The 17,500-nt window shown below is 44.1% G+C and overlaps 1 protein-coding gene across 1 annotated transcript; it reads right to left on the bottom strand.

Annotated features, from left to right (window-relative positions):
• Positions 1-5,521: 5,521 nt before the first annotated feature.
• On the bottom strand, positions 5,522-17,404 carry psmb2 (proteasome 20S subunit beta 2). The gene is made up of 6 exons (XM_063185267.1): positions 17,142-17,404; positions 16,309-16,431; positions 16,121-16,191; positions 7,158-7,320; positions 6,491-6,540; positions 5,522-5,759 (listed from the first exon to the last, which is right to left on the bottom strand). Exons 1-6 carry the CDS (start codon positions 17,230-17,232, stop codon positions 5,658-5,660), a joined length of 600 nt encoding a protein of 199 aa, XP_063041337.1. The 5' UTR covers positions 17,233-17,404; the 3' UTR covers positions 5,522-5,657.
• Positions 17,405-17,500: the final 96 nt, after the last annotated feature.

Below are 17,500 nucleotides of genomic sequence, written 5' to 3'. Positions count from 1 at the left end.
AATCTGAGAAACCCTGGATCATCAGGTATCTTAATTCTTTTCATGCGTTGGAACTCACTAACTACAACATACTTATGAAATAAACCTTATATAATTTCAAGCAATGGCATTTGGAAATAGAATAGAAATACATATATTATATATAAATTAAAGATGGTTTAAAAAGATGCTCTACAGGTACAAGCTCTCCATCATGTGATGCAGTGTTTTACTGCCCAATAAAACAGGAAAAAAAACTTGATGCCAAGACTTCCAGTAGGTTACCAAAACAAAACAAAAAACAATGTTTATGACAGATAAATATATATATATATATATATATATATATATATTACATTTTCATGACCTGGATACATTGAATCAAGTCACACCACAAAATCCTTCACTATAAAAAAATAACATCTCATCTTTTGAATATGTGTGACCAAATTTTTCATGAAACATTTACACACATATGCACATTACATTCACACATACACACATACTGCAGCCACACCCACAATTCATTTCACAAGTGACCTGTTAGTTGAGCTCTTGTGTACATGATCTGTGTACATGACCACATCCATGTGGAAGCAGGTCTTTTCATGCCAAGAGACACAGATGAAACCGGCCTTGGAGTCAGAGCCAGAGGGACTGAGTCAAGCCCCCTTAAAAGTGGCATTTTTGCTTTGTGCAACTGTACTTTTCACACATCCAGACTACCCTATCCAGGGGTTCCCAACCTATTCCAACATGGGGCCCACTTAAAATATTCACAAATGTTTGGTGCCCAACTTTGACCCAATAAACAATACAACTCAAATAAATAGTCAACAGCATCACACACACAAATATCATTTAGATCTTTAGAAAATTAGGTAACACTTTATTTTAGGGATACATCTATTAGCACTAATACATACAATAAATAAGTATAAGTAACTTGTAAGGCATGTACAAAGCAAAATCAAACATTTGTTAGGCATGTATTCGCAAATGTCTTGTTCATGCACAATAAGGGATTTATTACCAATTTAACCTGAGTAAGGACCTAGTAGGCCCTAGCGTTTGCTTAGTACATGCCTTACAAGTTACTTATGCAGGCATTAACATTGTATGTATTAGTGCTTATAGATGTATCCCTAAAATAAAGTGTTACCGAAAATTATTTTATGGCCCTTGATATACATTCAAAGACCACCAGTGGACCCAGGCCCACAGTTTGAGAATCACTGCTATAGCCAATACATGTGATGATATGATGCTATGGTATGGTGAGATGTGAAACCGACCCCAGAGTCAAAGTTAGACTGAGTAAGCCACTCCACTCCTGAATCTGTGGTTAGGATTTAGGTTTTGGTTCAGGGGTATGTTAGGCTGCTGGTAGCTTTTAAGCTAGGAACCTAGATGAACCAGCCTAGCGCCCAAGAATATTTTTGCCTGGTTCGGCCCGGCTGGGCACTGGATTGCTATGCCCGCGACCTGGGTTCAATTCCCAGACCGGGCCATTTCCCGATCATTCCCCATCTCTCTCTCCCAGCCATTTCCTGTCTGTTCTCCACTGTCCTATCAAATAGTAAAGGCACAAAAGCCCTAAAAATGACAGGACAGTGGAGACTGCAGAATTCCTGTCTCTCCTCCACTGTCCTATCTCGGGAAAAACTAATTCTTTTTTCAAATTTTGGGGGCTTTTCAAGCCTTTATTGGTTATTATCAGACAGGACAGCAAAGGAGAGACAGGAAGCAAACTGGGAGAAAGAGATGTGGAAGGGCCGGCAGAGGACCCGGGCCGGGAATCGAATCCTGGTCGGCCCCATAGTAGACGAGTGCCCTACCAATAGCACCACGGTAGGGCCCAAAGCAGCCAGTTTTGACAGAACAGCTAAGTCCCACTGACTGAGCCACAGGCCCAGTTCGCTCCTAGCACCGTCGCACGTATTACATCAACACGACGCGGGCCACCCACGAGGCCTTGACAACCATCAGCCCAACACTCACTCTGCACCGTGCCTCACCACACCACACCGCGCCGCCACACCATCTGCCTCTGCCCCTCTTCTAATGCAACATCTCACTTCATACCTCCCGTTACCTGGCACCCTACCACACACACACACACACACACACACACACACACACACACACACACACACACACACACACACACACACACACACACACACACAAATAAATGTGTAAATAAGAGCCTACCCCCACCTCCCGCCTCTTTTACACCGTTTCTTTTTCCATCTCCTGTGTCCCCCGCCTCTGCCACCCCACAACACAAACTAAATGTGTAAATAACCCCCTTTACACTGTTTCTCTTTTTCTATTTTCATGTGACCCCCACCTCTACCAATACACACACACACACACAGGCACTCATACACACACGCTCAGTGGGACTATTCTCAGCCTCTGTTTGCCTCCGGGCAACCATATGCTCAACCCACCCCAGCCACCCCCGTTTCCCTCACATTCCGCTCAGGGTGTGTGTGTGTGTGTGTGTGTGTGTGTGTGTGTGTGTGTGTGTGTGTGTGTGTGTGTGTGTGTGTGTGTGTGTGTGTGTGTGTGTGTGTGTGAGAGAGAGAGATAGAGAGAGAGAGAGAGAGAGATGGAAAGAAAGAGAGAGTGAGAGAGAGAGGGAGAGAGAGAGATGGGACTGTTTTTAATGTTTATTAATCACCTGCCTGTGAAACAAGAGCAGATACTATACACGCAAACACTGGCACAGACGCACAAACAAACACACACACACACACTCTCACACACACACACCCGTACACACACACACACACACACCCTCACAAACGAGACAGTTATGGTGATTTATAACACTTGCTTGTCCCGTGGAGGGATACACACATACATGCACGCACACACACGTGCACACAGGCACGCAGGCAGGCACGCTTGCACACGCACACGCACACGCACACACACACACAGCACAGCACAGCACAGCACAGCACAGCAAGAATTCGCAGCAGTGTGTGAATGGTAGGTGTGCCATGTATCCTGTGCACGTGTGTCACAAAAAAGACAGTAAAAGAAAAGAGTGAGCAGAGTAGACTCTGAGGAGAAACAAGACAGAAAAGAATAAAATGTGTTAATAACTCCTGTCTGCTTTGGATAAAAGCATCTGCAAAATAACAATGCAATGTAACAAGAAAGAAACAAAGAAATATCTTCATGCTCTAAAGTGGCAACGGTAAAGTTAATTGCATTAGATTTAGCTGATGGTCTTTAGGAGCAGCTTGCATTGAACTGCACAGAGGCAGGCTTGCCGGCAGTGATGGCCGAGCTCCTAAAAGAAAAAAAAGTGTTTCAAATTCAGAGTCACATGTCTGAGAGCGAAACTGAGAAATTCACCATTAAAGATTTCAGAATCGCCAGTTGAGGTCTTGAAAAAGCTACTCAATGCTTCAGAAAACAGTATTGAAATATCTAAAAGCTAACATGTTGTCTTTCAAAAGGCTAACTTTATGTCTTTTCTTTGGGAAAGAGAGACTTTCAGAGCTGATTTCTCGGTTTTCTACTTTAAGACGTGGACAGATTCAAAGGCTACAAATTCATCAGATAAGACCAGATTCCCATGTGGATTGTCGTAAAGCTTACAAATATCCCTATCCGAAACTATTGGTGCTTTGGGAATAATGGTAAATACCAAACGCAGACATGGGAAGGACACATGAACGCCATTAATACTAATACTAATAATTGTGGTATTTTCCAGTGGAAAACTCATAGAAAATGGTTACATATGAGTTGCAGAGACTGTATAATATCTACTTCCTAGAGCACATTAAAGGCACATAAGATTAACCCAATATGCTCCTGGGCCTACTTGTGGCCCATTTTCTAGTGCCTATTGCCAATTACATGGCTAGGAGGTCAGTAAGGGCATTGGATGGGTAGTCGATGTGAGTAGAGGGCAGTTAGGTGTTTAAAATGTTACTAAATAATAGTAACTGTAGTAGTCCTTCCAGATAATCATTTTGCCTGTGCTGATAACACAGTTGATTTCACCAATTAGTTCCTCAACCTAACTGAAAGGGTGTAGTAATTGACCAGCTCGTTCACTGAACTGGCTGAAGGGAAATGTGCGACAGGGTTTTTATTTTTCCACCCACAAATTGCGTTTCTCTATGCTTCTTGTGTTTTTCTTTTACTTCCTGGTTTGGAAATAAGCAATAAATGAGAGGGAGAAAATCCAATTATTGAGCCTGCCTTATTAGGCCCCATTTCAGCCCCCTAAGCCCTATGGTTTTCAATTGACTAGGCCCCACACTAGCGTCTGGGCCTCAGGGATCTTTTCATCATGCTTATCCCCCGCTCATGGGCAGTTAGCCCTGGGCATAGGCACAAGGGAAGTGAGGAGTGGGTGGGTCACATCACATGCTATGCTTGAGGGGTACCTCAGCCATAAATGTGGCTGAAAACGACGTGCTGGTTACTCATGATCCCGCTACCCAATTTTTCCTCAAGATTCAAAGTTACCATTTATTTTAATGTCGTCGTGGACTGGTCCCTCTCCACAAGGCTGGGCCTTGAAGACTTTTCGTGTTGATCCAAGATTATGGGCAGTGGGGCAATATGTAGGGGGGAAATGTTAGTCTCTTCTGGGCTGCACTGTTAGCAACAATGCATATTTATGTGCTTTGCTTGATGACAGCACGGCTCTAAGTAAGGGGATACTGAGCATCCTTGCTTTAACTACTTAAATACTCATTACCCCTATTCATTCTTTCCTTCAGTTACAACTTTACAGTAGGCCTGTGATAAAAATGTACTGTAATGGCCCTGTTTTAATACTGCACTGCACCTGCTTCAAACGTGATAAGGACAATTTGAAGAGCATTGTCGCAAAATGTCATTTGCCTTCAGCATTTTATTATTGGAAATCCCTGCTCAGACGTCCTTTCACCTGTGTGAGAGTTCTTGCCTTTCAAATATTTTGAGAATGTACTTTTTAAACCTATATAAAATGCATTTTGCAATACGATGCCCAATACAAAAAGGGAAATTTCCCAAACTGTTCTGAAATGGATACAAGTAATTTTGAAACAAAGCTTTTAATTGTTTGGCATGAGGCATAAGGTTAATGTTGGAGTAAAATGTGAGGACATAAAATGTTATCCACCTTATTATCCATGGTTACAAGAGCAGTGCATTACTATTTTGAGTATTTTCCCAATATCCAGTTGCTTAATCATTCAGAAGCGCCAGCAGCCTAATTGGAAACTAGCGAACCAGAAAATCTGCGAGAGTATGACAACATTGAAATGGGCAGGGAGATGGGAAGTGGATTGATACTAAAAGTCAAGCTTAAAATAATAAAATTTTGAAATCAAGAAATAAACCTACATAATCCTTCCAGAACAACATGAGCAAATCATTCACCTTTCAGGGGCCTTTAGTAAGAAGCTGGTTCAGGAGTAAATCAGTTTAAGTTAAGAGGTAAATCATCTAATAGAGGAGCCTGGAGTCCTCATTTTCATCCCCAGGTCAGTATCAAATAAGCAACACCACACAACACTCTCCTATGTCCTCCACCGAGGACATCTTCTTTTATTAGAACATGGGGTTGGTGGTCAGGAACAAATATGCAGTACAAAAAAATAATATCGATCAGATCAGACTGGGTCAGGAGGAGCAGGAGGCGGAGGAGGTGATCACTTGGCGCCCAGTGGGAGCTTCTCCATGTCATGGATGCCATCCTTGTCAATCAGACGCACGTTGAAGGAGGGCAGATTCAGGATGAAGCGCTTGTTCAGCTGCGGAGGAGGGGGAGGGAGAAAGAAAGAAAGAAAGAAAGAAAGCAAGAATAAAGCGAGTGGGAGAGAGAGCAGAGATACAGAACAATACACAGAATCATAAAGCAAGTATGAATACGTTATCAAAACGGCAATCTTTTGAAAAGCTAATAACAGTTTTAAATGGGTGGTATGAAGAAAGAGAGGAGTGGTGACTGACAACGGTGGTGGGACATGGGGGAAAGGGAGAGAATGACAGGAGGGGGTGAAAAGAGAGAGGTGAGGAGGAAGAAGAGGAGGAGGAGGAGGAAGTGGGAGGATGGCAGGGGGATACAAGTGAGGGAGTGATATCTGGGAGTGAGAAAGGGGGAAGGTGGGAGGCTGGGGGCAAGGTGGAAGGTTGCAAAGGGGATGTGAGTGAGTGACATGTCCCAAAACAGGTCACATGCTACTGCCGCACCTGTTTCAGTAAACCTGCGAGAAGGAGCAACTCTCTCTCTCTCACATACACACACACCAAAGGCCAGGGGGCATGCCACGACTGAAGGGAAGGCTCAGGGGCCCCGAACTCCAAAAATGCTTTTCACTCATTGTTCTGTTCTGTTGCTATATTTGCCAATGAATACATTAAAAAGAAAATTTGGAAAACTACATCCATTGTGTGGGAAAGAAGGAGTAGACAGGGTGTGTGTGTGTGTGTGTGTGTGTGTGTGTGTGTGTGTGCGTGCGCATATATGTGCAGCAGGGCTTACCTCCTCCACACACTTCTTGAGCAGCTCTACTGCATCTTCACGAGTGAGATCTGGAAGAAGAGAAGAGAGACAACATGTTAGGACACACGCACTGAGACACTGAGGCACGACATGCACATAATATCAACACAATGGCCAGAGGAGGTTGGCACTGAGAGAGAGAGTGAGTGAGTGAGTGAGTGAGTGAGTGAGTGAGTGAGTGAGTGAGTGAGTGAGTGAGTGAGTGAGTGAGTGAGTGAGTGAGTGAGTGAGTGAGTGAGTGAGTGAGTGAGTGAGTGAGTGAGTGAGTGAGTGAGTGACTGAGTGAGTGACTGAGTGAGTGACTGAGTGAGAGAGAGAAGTCAGTGTGATTGACAGACAGAACTGAAAAACTGAAGGGGAGCCAACTAAGGAAGAAGAGAGTAAGTGAGAGAGAAACCAAGACTCAGAGAGACAGACAGTGAGAGAAAGAGAGGCAGACAGCAAGTAAAAGAAAGAGAGAGAAACAGTAGAAGAGAGGCAGAGAGAGGGTGGCACAGAAAAGAAGACCAGTGCCACACCAGTGTGTTCGGGGAAGAGGATAATTCCCCAACCTGACTTGTAGTGTCTGTTCAAGGTGGAGAGGGTGTGTGTGTGTGTGTGCGTGCGTGCGTGTATTTGTGTGTATGTCATGGTAGGCAGTCCCCACCTGGCTTGTAGTATCTGTCCAGGATGGAGAGGGTGAGGAAGGCTCCGTATCCGTGGGCAGCGAAGGGAGCTTTGGCCAGTGCCGCCAGGTAGTCCATGTAGTACAGCCCCGGCCCATCAGTCTCATCATAACCGGCCAGCAGCAGGTTCACATGGTACGGGGTCTGGAGGCAGAGAGGAGGGGACCAGATTAGTTTTCACTTTTGTTTTTGTCTTTTTTCCCCCACATAATTTTCCCCCAGATAATTTTTAGAACTCCCAAGACCTTTTTGCAGTCGGCCTGAAGTCTGCTGCAGAACTCAAAAACACACTTGTACTAGAGGTCTGTTCTTAGTCTTTTATTCGTTCATTTATGATAGGGCAGTGAGAGATTGGACAGGAAACGAGTGGGGAGAGAGAGATGGGAAAGGTTCGAGTCAGAATCAAACCCGCCTCGCTGGCATAGCGGCCCAGTGCCCTACTGTTAGATCCACGGCTGCACAGCAGTGCACAACATTTTGAGACATAACCGAGAGAAATGGAGGGAAGTAAAACAGGCCGCTATTAAGAGAGAGAGAGAGAGAGAGAGAGAGAGAGAGAGAGAGAGAGAGAGAGAGAGAGAGAGAGAGAGAGAGAAAGAAAGTGGACCAGGGTCAAGTAGGAAAAGGGACAAAAAGCAGACATGGATGTTTTTTTTTTTTTAAGGGAGAAAAGCAAGAGAAAGAGAGGGAAGAGAAAGAGAGAAGCAATGATAATGAATAACTATGTGGAAAAAAGGGGATTAAAAAGTATTAGAAGTTTCAAGAGTCTCCGCTGGCGTGTCAGACGCTGATTCTCATTAGCGACCAGTTTCTAAACGAACAAGTTGAGGATGGGGGAACTGTGGCAGCGGTGGGAGTACGTCTGTGTGTGTGTGTGTGTGTGTGTGTGTGTGTGTGTGTGTGTGTGTGTGTGCGTGTGTGTGTGTGTGCATGGTTTGTGCGTAAGCGTGGTGTGAGAGGTGGTGGGGGGTTGAGGAGAGAGAAAAAAACACAACAAACAGCAAGGCTCTGGGGAGGGGTGCGAGCCTGCGGAGATGTTGCTGTGTGTGTGTGTGTGTGTGTGTGTGTGTGTGTGTGTGTGTGTGTGTGTGTGTGTGTGTGTGTGTGTGTGTGTGTGTGTGTGTAGGAGGGGGGGTGGTGGTGGTGCTCTGTTGAGTAGGAGCAGCGGGGTGCTGTCTTCCAGCAGATGTCACACTGCCGGTGACACCACGACCCGCCACCCCACCCCAGCACCCCACAAGACCCCAGACACACACACACACGCGCACACACACGCACACACAGCCCTGGAGTCATGCCAGCACTCATTAAAACTTTGCTTTGCTCCTCTCTTCTATTCTCCGACCCCCTATGATGCTGCTGCCTCCCCTCTCTCTTTTCCCTCAGTCTCTCTACTTAATTCTCTCCCCCTGTTCCTACTGCACCCAATCCATTCCAACCTTCTCGCCATCGCCATATTTTTTTTTCTCATGACGTCACAAATCTGCCTCAGTTACATGTGTTTGTATGTCAGTGTGCATGTCTATGTGGATGTGAGTGTAATTTATTTTTTGTTATATTGTGTTTGCCCTCCGATCAATATCAGAAAGATGTGTGTGTACACTGTTAAACCTTGACAGACCCATCCAGCAAAATCTCACCTCAGCCTGCACCGACAAGACGACAAACCTAAATCTGCTTTAACATTCTGCACCTGTGCAATACAAGTTAGAAGTCGCCGACACTCCACACGCGGGCGGGTGGGCGTGCACACACACACACGCACATCACTTCAACTCAATCTGGTCATGGCCAATTTACTGTCCCACAATCACTGCATTTTCACCCATAAGAAACAATTAAAAACATCTTCATTTTTTGCTTCCTATGAACAGACAACTTCTTGACTTTTTGATCTGCACATACTGTTGTTTAGGATGACAAATTCCCTGTTCTCACATTGTGGTGTGAATCTTGTGGGTGACGACTTAGAACATTTTGAATATTTTGAACAAGTTGCACTTATGATTTGTTGCATCACAGATGGCAAGAGATCTCACAACCATTTTCAGATATTTTCCCTCTACATCACACTTCCCAGACACATCAATCCATTTTCACCTCCAGCTAATCATAGTAATCCACTGAAAAAAACAACAATAAAAAAACAAGGTGCCTGGAGTCAAGAGTGATTTTCACACCCTTAGATCACAGACAGAGAAAGTACACAGAGGCAGCGGCAGCTCCACAAACAAGATGACTTTCAACCCAGACTGTCAACAACCTGGAGGGGGAAAAATCAGCAGTCTGAATATATGAAAAGGTACCAGGTTCCATCTGAACCAGTCACATCACCAGAAAAGACCAACCGGGTGCAGTGACACATTGCGCTAATTATATACCACAACATGGACAAGCGACCAGGCCATAAGGACCTGGGTTCTAGTCCAGCCGGGGCAAATCCCATCTCTACACCATCTCTCTCTCTCTCTCTCTCGCTCTCTCTCTCTCTCTCTCGCTCTCTCTCGCTCTCTCTTGCTCTCTCTTGCTCTCTGTGTCCCACTCGTTACCCTTCACAGTTAAGTCACATTATTTCATACAACAAGAGGGGAATATTCTGGCTCAGGTGCTGTTGCAAACCAGGATAGAAAAGAACATGAAAAGGTCTAAGCAGTTTACTTTCTGGAATTGAAGTACACAGCAGCATGCACTTCAATCAATGTAGATACAGTGCGTTGCATCTCGAGTTTAAAAGATAAAGTTATCACTTAGCACAAGCTTTAGGGAATCCAGTGCCGTTACGGGGAGATGTGAAGCAAACAAGAAAAGGGAGATAATCTAAAACATCATTTAATCATTTCAATTTTTGGCCTGGTTATTAATTAAGGAGGATAATTTCCTTAACAGAAATAATCAACAGCAGCACTCCAAGCACTATTGAAACACACCTGCAGTACCACACTAGCACCCCCCCCCCTCCTCTCCCACTCTCCCTCTACCATCTCTCTCTCTCTTGTCATCTCTTGCTATCAGCTATTCCCTCCACTCTCATCATGTCTACCTAACCCACCTCCCCTGCTCTCTGCACTCCCATCTCTCTCCTCGCCTCTGCTCTCTGCTGGGAGGGGTGGAGCAGCTGGAGTGTGTCTGAGGGAGAGCGGCCGGGTACTCAAGGGTGTTCTGTACTCGGGTGTGTGTTTGTGTTATCATATGTGTGTGTACGCTGGTGTTTGTGTGGGGGTGGGGTGTGTGTGTGTGCATGTCTGTTGGGGACATGGTATGCGTGTGTGTGGAGGTTGGGGGGCATGATGGGGGTGGTGTGAGTGAGTATCAATACTCCAGGGGTGCCCGGAGGCTCAGGTGTTATTTTAATGTTGTAACAGTACACAGCACCTGCCCCTCACCAGGTCTCATACACACCACAACCCCCAACTCACTACACACACACACACACACACACACACACACAGACAGAGATACACACATCATCTGTCAATTTGTACCCTCCCAAATAAGAAACACACACACCCACCCCTTAAAAAATCCCTGTTATGTATCTATGCAAACAACTGAACAACTGCACGAGTGATCTGAAGGTCAACCTAAACATAAATCAAATGCCTACAAGCACATCTGGCCTACATTCGTCATGTGACAGTAACGGTCAAATGAAAAGGCGCAGTGCATGAAGTTTGACACTATGCATGTAAGAGTGTACTTGTTTGCGACAGTAAGCATAGCCACCTGCTATAGTGTGTGTGTGTGTGTGTGTGTGTGTGTGTGTGTGTGTGTGTGTGTGTGTGTGTGTGTGTGTGTGTGTGTGTGTGTCCGTATGTTGACTTAGGGACCTGGTCCCTTGTTCCCACACCCCCTCCTCATCAGTGTCTCTAATTGTTTTTTGTAATTATTTTCTCCCTTTCGCTATTGTGACAGGAGGTGTCTACAGTCTCGCTGGCAAATTAACCTCCATCTCTCTCTCTGAGACTGGGGAAGGAGGGAGAGGGAGGAGTGGAAGACTGATGCTGTGCACAGATGGCCACGCTGGGTCTCCTTCTCAGACTCACACACAGGTACTAGGTAGCCTACGACACTTACAAACAAGCTGAAAGCAACAATAGCAAAGCTAAGAAAGCCAACATACAAACAGACTCTTGTTCACTGATAAGCACGCAGAAAGACATCCAATTATCACAGGTGGCTACGATTACAAGCTTACACTCGCAAACACACGAGTTACGACAATATCATTGGCAAGTATGGTTACACTCACTAACAAACAGCCCCTCCCCTTACACACACTCACGCATATAAATAAATATGGGAGTACATCCCCTCTGCGCCTTGCTGCATAGAGAGGTGATGTGTGCGACAGGATGATATTAAAGGTGTGACACCCACCGGTGCAGCTGTTGTGGTCTCCTCTCCTGGGAATTGCACACTCCCCAATCTGCCAGAAGTCCCACTACAACCCCTTACACGCATGCACGCACGACCGCACGTACGCAGGCAGGCAGGCGCACACACACCTCTCCCAGATGCAGAGGTGGAACGTAACTAAGTATTTTTACTTCTTTACTGTACTTAAGTAGTTTTTTTTCTGGAATTTGTACTTACTCGAGTAAAAATAAAAATGCAGACTTTTGCTTTTACTCAATTACATTTTTTGACAATTACTTGTACTTTCTACTCCTTACATTTCTAGAAGAAGACTTTGTTACTAGTTACATTTATCCTAGGTTTTCCTGTTGTGTTTCTTGGATATTTCAGTTGCCTCAGCTGCGGGCAGGGAGGCGGGATCAAGCCCCTCTTCCAAATTGACACCCAGACAGAAAAGACACTTCAAAAACATTAACAGGACTCCATAGTCATGTTCAAATAGAACCGAAAACCGTTGCAGAAACTTTTTCCTATTGGATCAAGAAAGGCAGATATGGAGAAAGACCTACTTGTACTTTTGTACTCAAAAAGTACATTGAAAAGTTAGTACTTTGGACTTTTACTTAAGTACTTTTTTGGTATACAACTTTTACTTTCACTTGAGTAAATTTTTCGCAGGGTACTTCTACTTTTACTCAAGTACACAGCTTCCATACTTCTTCCACCTCTGCCCAGATGTGACTTCACAGCAGAAGCAAGTGGGCTAGTTTAAAACTGGCATGTCTGTCTGATGATCATTAGGGAGTTGGTCATGAGATCGAAAGTTGTGGGTCTGAATGCCGCATCATCCACGGATGAAGTGCATCCTGCATTCTGTGTTTACTTTTTTTTCATAAAAAAGGACTGAATGCTGCAATACAAAACTGAACCACCTCCTCTGTACCAAAGCGAGTTTTGGTCCCTAACCCTGTGCACGTGTCCACACTTGCACACTCATCTGCATCTGCCACATGCATCATGCGATTAACCACCGTTATTCTTCCCATCACAACCTCAGCTGTGTGTGTGCATGTGTGTTTGAGTGGGAGAGAGAGATACCGTACATATGCGGTAAATATATGTGCACTGTTGTAACATTTTTTTGAATTATTTTCTGCATTTATGTATGTATGCTACTAGACACCTTAATTTCCCTCTGGATTAATAAATGATACTCTACTCTACTGTTCTACTATAATTTCATGTGCTTACTTTTTTCTCTTTACGATTTTTCTAACTTTTTCATTATCCCTACTGGTAATTTGGTACCTTCTCCATTGTTAAGCAAGACATGCGCACCTGTATATCTTCAGCCACAACACCATTTTGTACACACTGCTGTACAGTGTCAGTTCATATTCTGACCTTCTCAGCAGTGGCGTAACTATAGGCGGTGCAGCAGGTGCAATCGCACCGGGGCCCGCGACCACTGAGGGGCCCGTGACCGGGCCCTTCGAAGTGGTTCGCGGGCCCCCTCAGTATACTCGTTGATAGCGATTTGAAGAACGGATACGCAAAGCACCCAATGCGCTTCCACGATTTGTCACTATTTATAGACCGTGGCAGACTCCCACAAGACGGTGGGAATTTAGAGGATTAAATCAATTGCAAATTGGCACTTTTAGTTACTATATTCCTATAGGTCATTACATGGGCAGTCAAATTATTCAGACAAATGTTTCAAATAGCAATAAAGGTAACACATGAACGCTATATTTGTGCATTTTATTTTTTACATTGCGGCCAGGAATTGTGGGATATATATTTTCATACACTATCATTGGCTGTATGTAAACAGGGAGCGCGAGTCGCCAGTGGTAACGTTCTGTTTGGAATTACCACATGATTGATTCCCTTACCAATTCAAATTAAATGCATGCTGGTCAGTCAAAACGTGGCCTTTTGTTCTCATCTTATCTCTATGTTGTAGTACAGTAGTATGCGTTGTTGGCTTTCTTGAAGGCGGAATATAAAATGAGTTTAGTCACTTCATTCGCCAAGAATAGAGATGGCTACTGGCTAGCAAGAACGTCCTATGGATATTAGACCTCCTTGGATATTATCTAAGAAGATTTCAAAGACGCTACGAAGAAGGTAAGGTCAGGTTTCCCTATAATAATGTCCGCCGCGGCATTACATTGATTTCATATCACTCATCTCCTTCAGGTATTTTTTTCCAGTTGTTGTCACATTCAGTAGTCTGGGTTCGGCAGACGAAAGAGACGAGGCACATTTTTAACGGTGTCCATTCTAGTTTGTAATCTGTGACAGCGGTATTGCTGTAGTTATTCCCAGCGTTATAACTTAGTTTTGTGTTCTCCAATTGACAACTAGTTGTGTTGACTTGCTAACAGCATCTCAACTCCATGATGATTTTATCATCTAGCTCTAGCGTTTCTCCTGTTAGCATAATATAAGTTAAGTTCTTCTGTTAGCTTGGCTATGTTACGACGTGGACTCTCGAGTCGTCAGCTAGGGGAGGGGAGAAAGAAATCTAAATAAGTGGACGATTCTGTGTGCGTGTGTAGAGCTCTATCTGTATGTTTTACTGGTGGGCTGTCACCAATGTGTTGTCATGGTTGTCTTGGATGTTGTGTTTCCATTCAAAGTGCACCGTTTTCCCATGCATCTTTTCCCATGTTTATGGTAGCCGGGACCGTCTTCCATAACCAGCATTGCATATAGAGCTCTTCAGCGTTGACGTCAACTTGTATGCGGCGTTTGGACTTCCGGTTCGATGGCGATTTTTTACATTGCAAAACGCCATAGAGATTCAGGTTTGGCAAAAATATAAGTTGCACGGCAACAACGAACATTAGCGTGTCCCCGCATCCCTTTCTCATTAGTGGAACGGATCGTATCATCATGTTGGTGTATTCACATGTTAAATCATGACGATTATAATTCAATATTGCTAACCCCTTTCTGATCATTAAAACTTCCGAACTACATGCTTTCCTTTGGTTGCCATGGGTACAACCCTCCGCACGTACATGACGTTAGATACAGGCGCCTCTTCTGTAGTCGCCAAAAGCTTCCGGGTTTAGCATATGGACGCAACATCGTATTTATGTTGAAGTTTGACACAAAATCATCAACCATGTCATACCTACAGCCTATTTTTAACACCCTCGACAGTTTGCGGGGGTTCGCTAAGCGCGTGCTTGCACTCGGAGCTTATTTGAAACTGGCCCCTATGCATTCCCAATGGAGGCCGGAAGCCGATACGAACCAGGAAGTCCTTAAATGCTAACATGAAAGACTACAATCTACTACATGCTTCCGCGTTACTGAAGAACTCTATTGTGCCGCTATTTGATGATGCCAAAGGACGCAAAACTACTTTGCAGTGGCACCTTGTGTATGTGGGGTAGTGGAAGATTGAAATCATTATGAAGGCATATCCTGTTGATTGTGCTAACTATCTTTTAAGAAGTTAGTGTTATTTTTTTATCTATGAAGTTTAAACTGGGGTGCTTAAGATCAGCAGGGTTGTCTCCCTCGTCTGTGTAGCCTGCTGTCAGCTGGGCAGGCACCGTGCGCTCGCAAGCACACACGCACACACTGCTACTGTCTCCAGCCCACTGTCCCTGTCTCAACCGGTCTCTAAACACATATTCCGAAAGCCTTTCTTTGCATTTGTCCTGTTTTTTTTGGGGACAGATAACTTAAATAGGCCTACTCTATGATGTAAATGTGCACATCCCTGCAGCATTCACGATGCTATTGCAATTGCAAAGAATATAGCCCACCCTTTCACCCGTAATGTATTAGACTAGAAAAAATATCCTAAAATTTGCACAACCTCCGAGGGCCCGTGCTGGATGCTCGCACCGGGGCCCGTGACCGAGTTGTTACGCCACTGCTTCTCAGACTATATTTTAGGAGCTGGTGGTTCGGCCAAATGTCACTCACTCTCTAATGCACCCTTGTCAATGTCAGAAATTATGGTTGTATGCAAAAATGTGGAGTTGGGACTTGGACTTGAGTTCAGACGAGTCACAAATTGATGACTTGAGACTTGACTTGGTAACATTAGGAATGAGTTGTGACTTGACTGACATGTACGCCATTGAGACTTGACTTGGACTGGACTGTTTAAGCTTGTAATGCCTTACAGTGAAATGTCAAATCTAAACATTTTTTTTTACATATGAATGTGAAAATATTACACAAAACAATAAAAATCAAGTAATTTGTCCTTAACCTTTACCAGCAGGCCTACTATTTTTTGTTTAGAACGCAAATGGCAAAGGGGGACATGCAAAGCAGTGTGGACAGGTATGACCAAAAGTAGTAGTCAAGATTGTGCGTAGAATATGTGGTGAATTGTTAAGGACTTGACTTGAAAGAAAATTGACATGGACTTGACTTGGGTACGACTTGGACTTGACAAATGTGGTCAAATGTGTGTGGTCAAATGTGTCTTGACTTGTGAGTTAGTGACTGAGAATTAGACTACAAAACATGTAGGCCTCCTGTAAATCTTGCTCAAGTAGAACAGCAAGTAGTCACTGTTGTGCATCAGATGTTAAGTGTACATGCTCACCCGGCTACGCAGGTAGTCTGCCAGATTCTTCCTGGTGAAGTTTGCTGCTGCTGATGGACTGAGTTCGTAACCTGCAGCACAACCAATGGAAACAATTTAAACACGAGCGACAAAACTCAGGCCCAGATTAACAACAGCTCATAAACGTATCATCAGTAACCTAACTCACCACTGAAGTCAGTACTCACCATTTCTCATTTTATACAGCTGCACGTTTTTCTGAATGTACTCGGCAAACTGCACGGTGTCTCCAGCCTCACCCACGCACAGCAGAAGAATCTTCTCGCTCAACTTGAACATTTTGTCGTAGTCTGCGAAAGTATTACCCAAGACAAATGAAGACACCTTTCAATTATATCATGCAAGAACATCGCAGCTTTGATTCCCTGTCACTACACTGGCTGCAGAAAGCGTTACATTTCATGACAGAGGTGAGACGTTTCAACACAGTTCACTATTCGACTGTAATGCCCAGTTACAGGTAATATGATGTTCCATAAAGGACAATACTATTCTTTTGAGTTTTCGAAAGTATTGAGTTACTTTCGTTTTCATTTGATTTCTACATCCGTATACGCCAATGTGTTGCCTACACACTTCAAACAAAGCATTTTCGACATACACCAGTCAAAGACTAAGATACACTGTAGAGTAATGATCCACAACTCTGACATTTGAGCGATTATATTGTTGATGACATGAGAAACGAATACGGAACCAACACTGGCACGAAGAAAGAACAGTCATGTCAGGCTAGGCTAGGTTAATCTAATTTAGCTTACTTTACTAGCGGTTCTGGTTAGCATTAGCTACATTTCTGAGCACACCGGTCCCTGATTTATTCACTATTTTGATTATTGGAGAAGCCAACGTGCAACCAACATGTACTGACAGCCTCCGTGCATTGCCTCGCCAAGGTTTACTGTACCAGATCAGAGCATTTATATTTCTGTGGGCTTGTTAATTCCTGCCCCATTCAATCGGGTAGCCAATATTGCTACAATGCTAGCCAGTGACTTACCATGTTTCATCTGAATGATACTGCTTGCAGCTACATTATCAGCTGCTACTAAGACGAAGTCTGGTCCTTGGATTCCGATTAAATATTCCATGTTTAAAAAAATCTGTAAATTACGTTAGGACTGAAAGGTTCTGTCGTATTTACACACCACAAGCAACCACCACTTCAGATGCAATCTGTTATTACACAGCAAAAGTGAATCACGGCGCGGGTTTCTGACGTCATGAAAGGTGAAGCCAAATCGGAGCTGTTCAGTTTTCCATAGTTCCTTCAACATGTGACTTGCAGTTGACCAGTCACTATCCTCCTTTTTCCTATCACTGCGGCTTGCTCTCCCTACTAAAGGACAAAATAGCAAC

This window comes from Engraulis encrasicolus, chromosome 20 (assembly GCF_034702125.1).
Source record: "Engraulis encrasicolus isolate BLACKSEA-1 chromosome 20, IST_EnEncr_1.0, whole genome shotgun sequence".
Classification (NCBI taxonomy): Eukaryota; Metazoa; Chordata; class Actinopteri; order Clupeiformes; family Engraulidae; genus Engraulis; species Engraulis encrasicolus.
The sequence above is the reverse complement of the archived record's forward strand: the minus strand, read 5'-3'. Positions and strand labels throughout refer to the sequence as shown.

Bases quoted from the DNA above. Each gene is read 5' to 3' on its own strand.
- psmb2 (XM_063185267.1), bottom strand. From the start codon at position 17,232: ATGGAATATTTAATCGGAATCCAAGGACCAGACTTCGTCTTAGTAGCA. The intron at 7,321-16,120 runs GTGAGCATGTAC...CTCTGCCTCCAG, and splicing joins CAGACTACCTGCGTAGCCGG to ACCCCGTACCATGTGAACCT. The intron at 6,541-7,157 runs GTGGGGACTGCC...CTCTTCTTCCAG, and splicing joins GGACAGATACTACAAGCCAG to ATCTCACTCGTGAAGATGCA.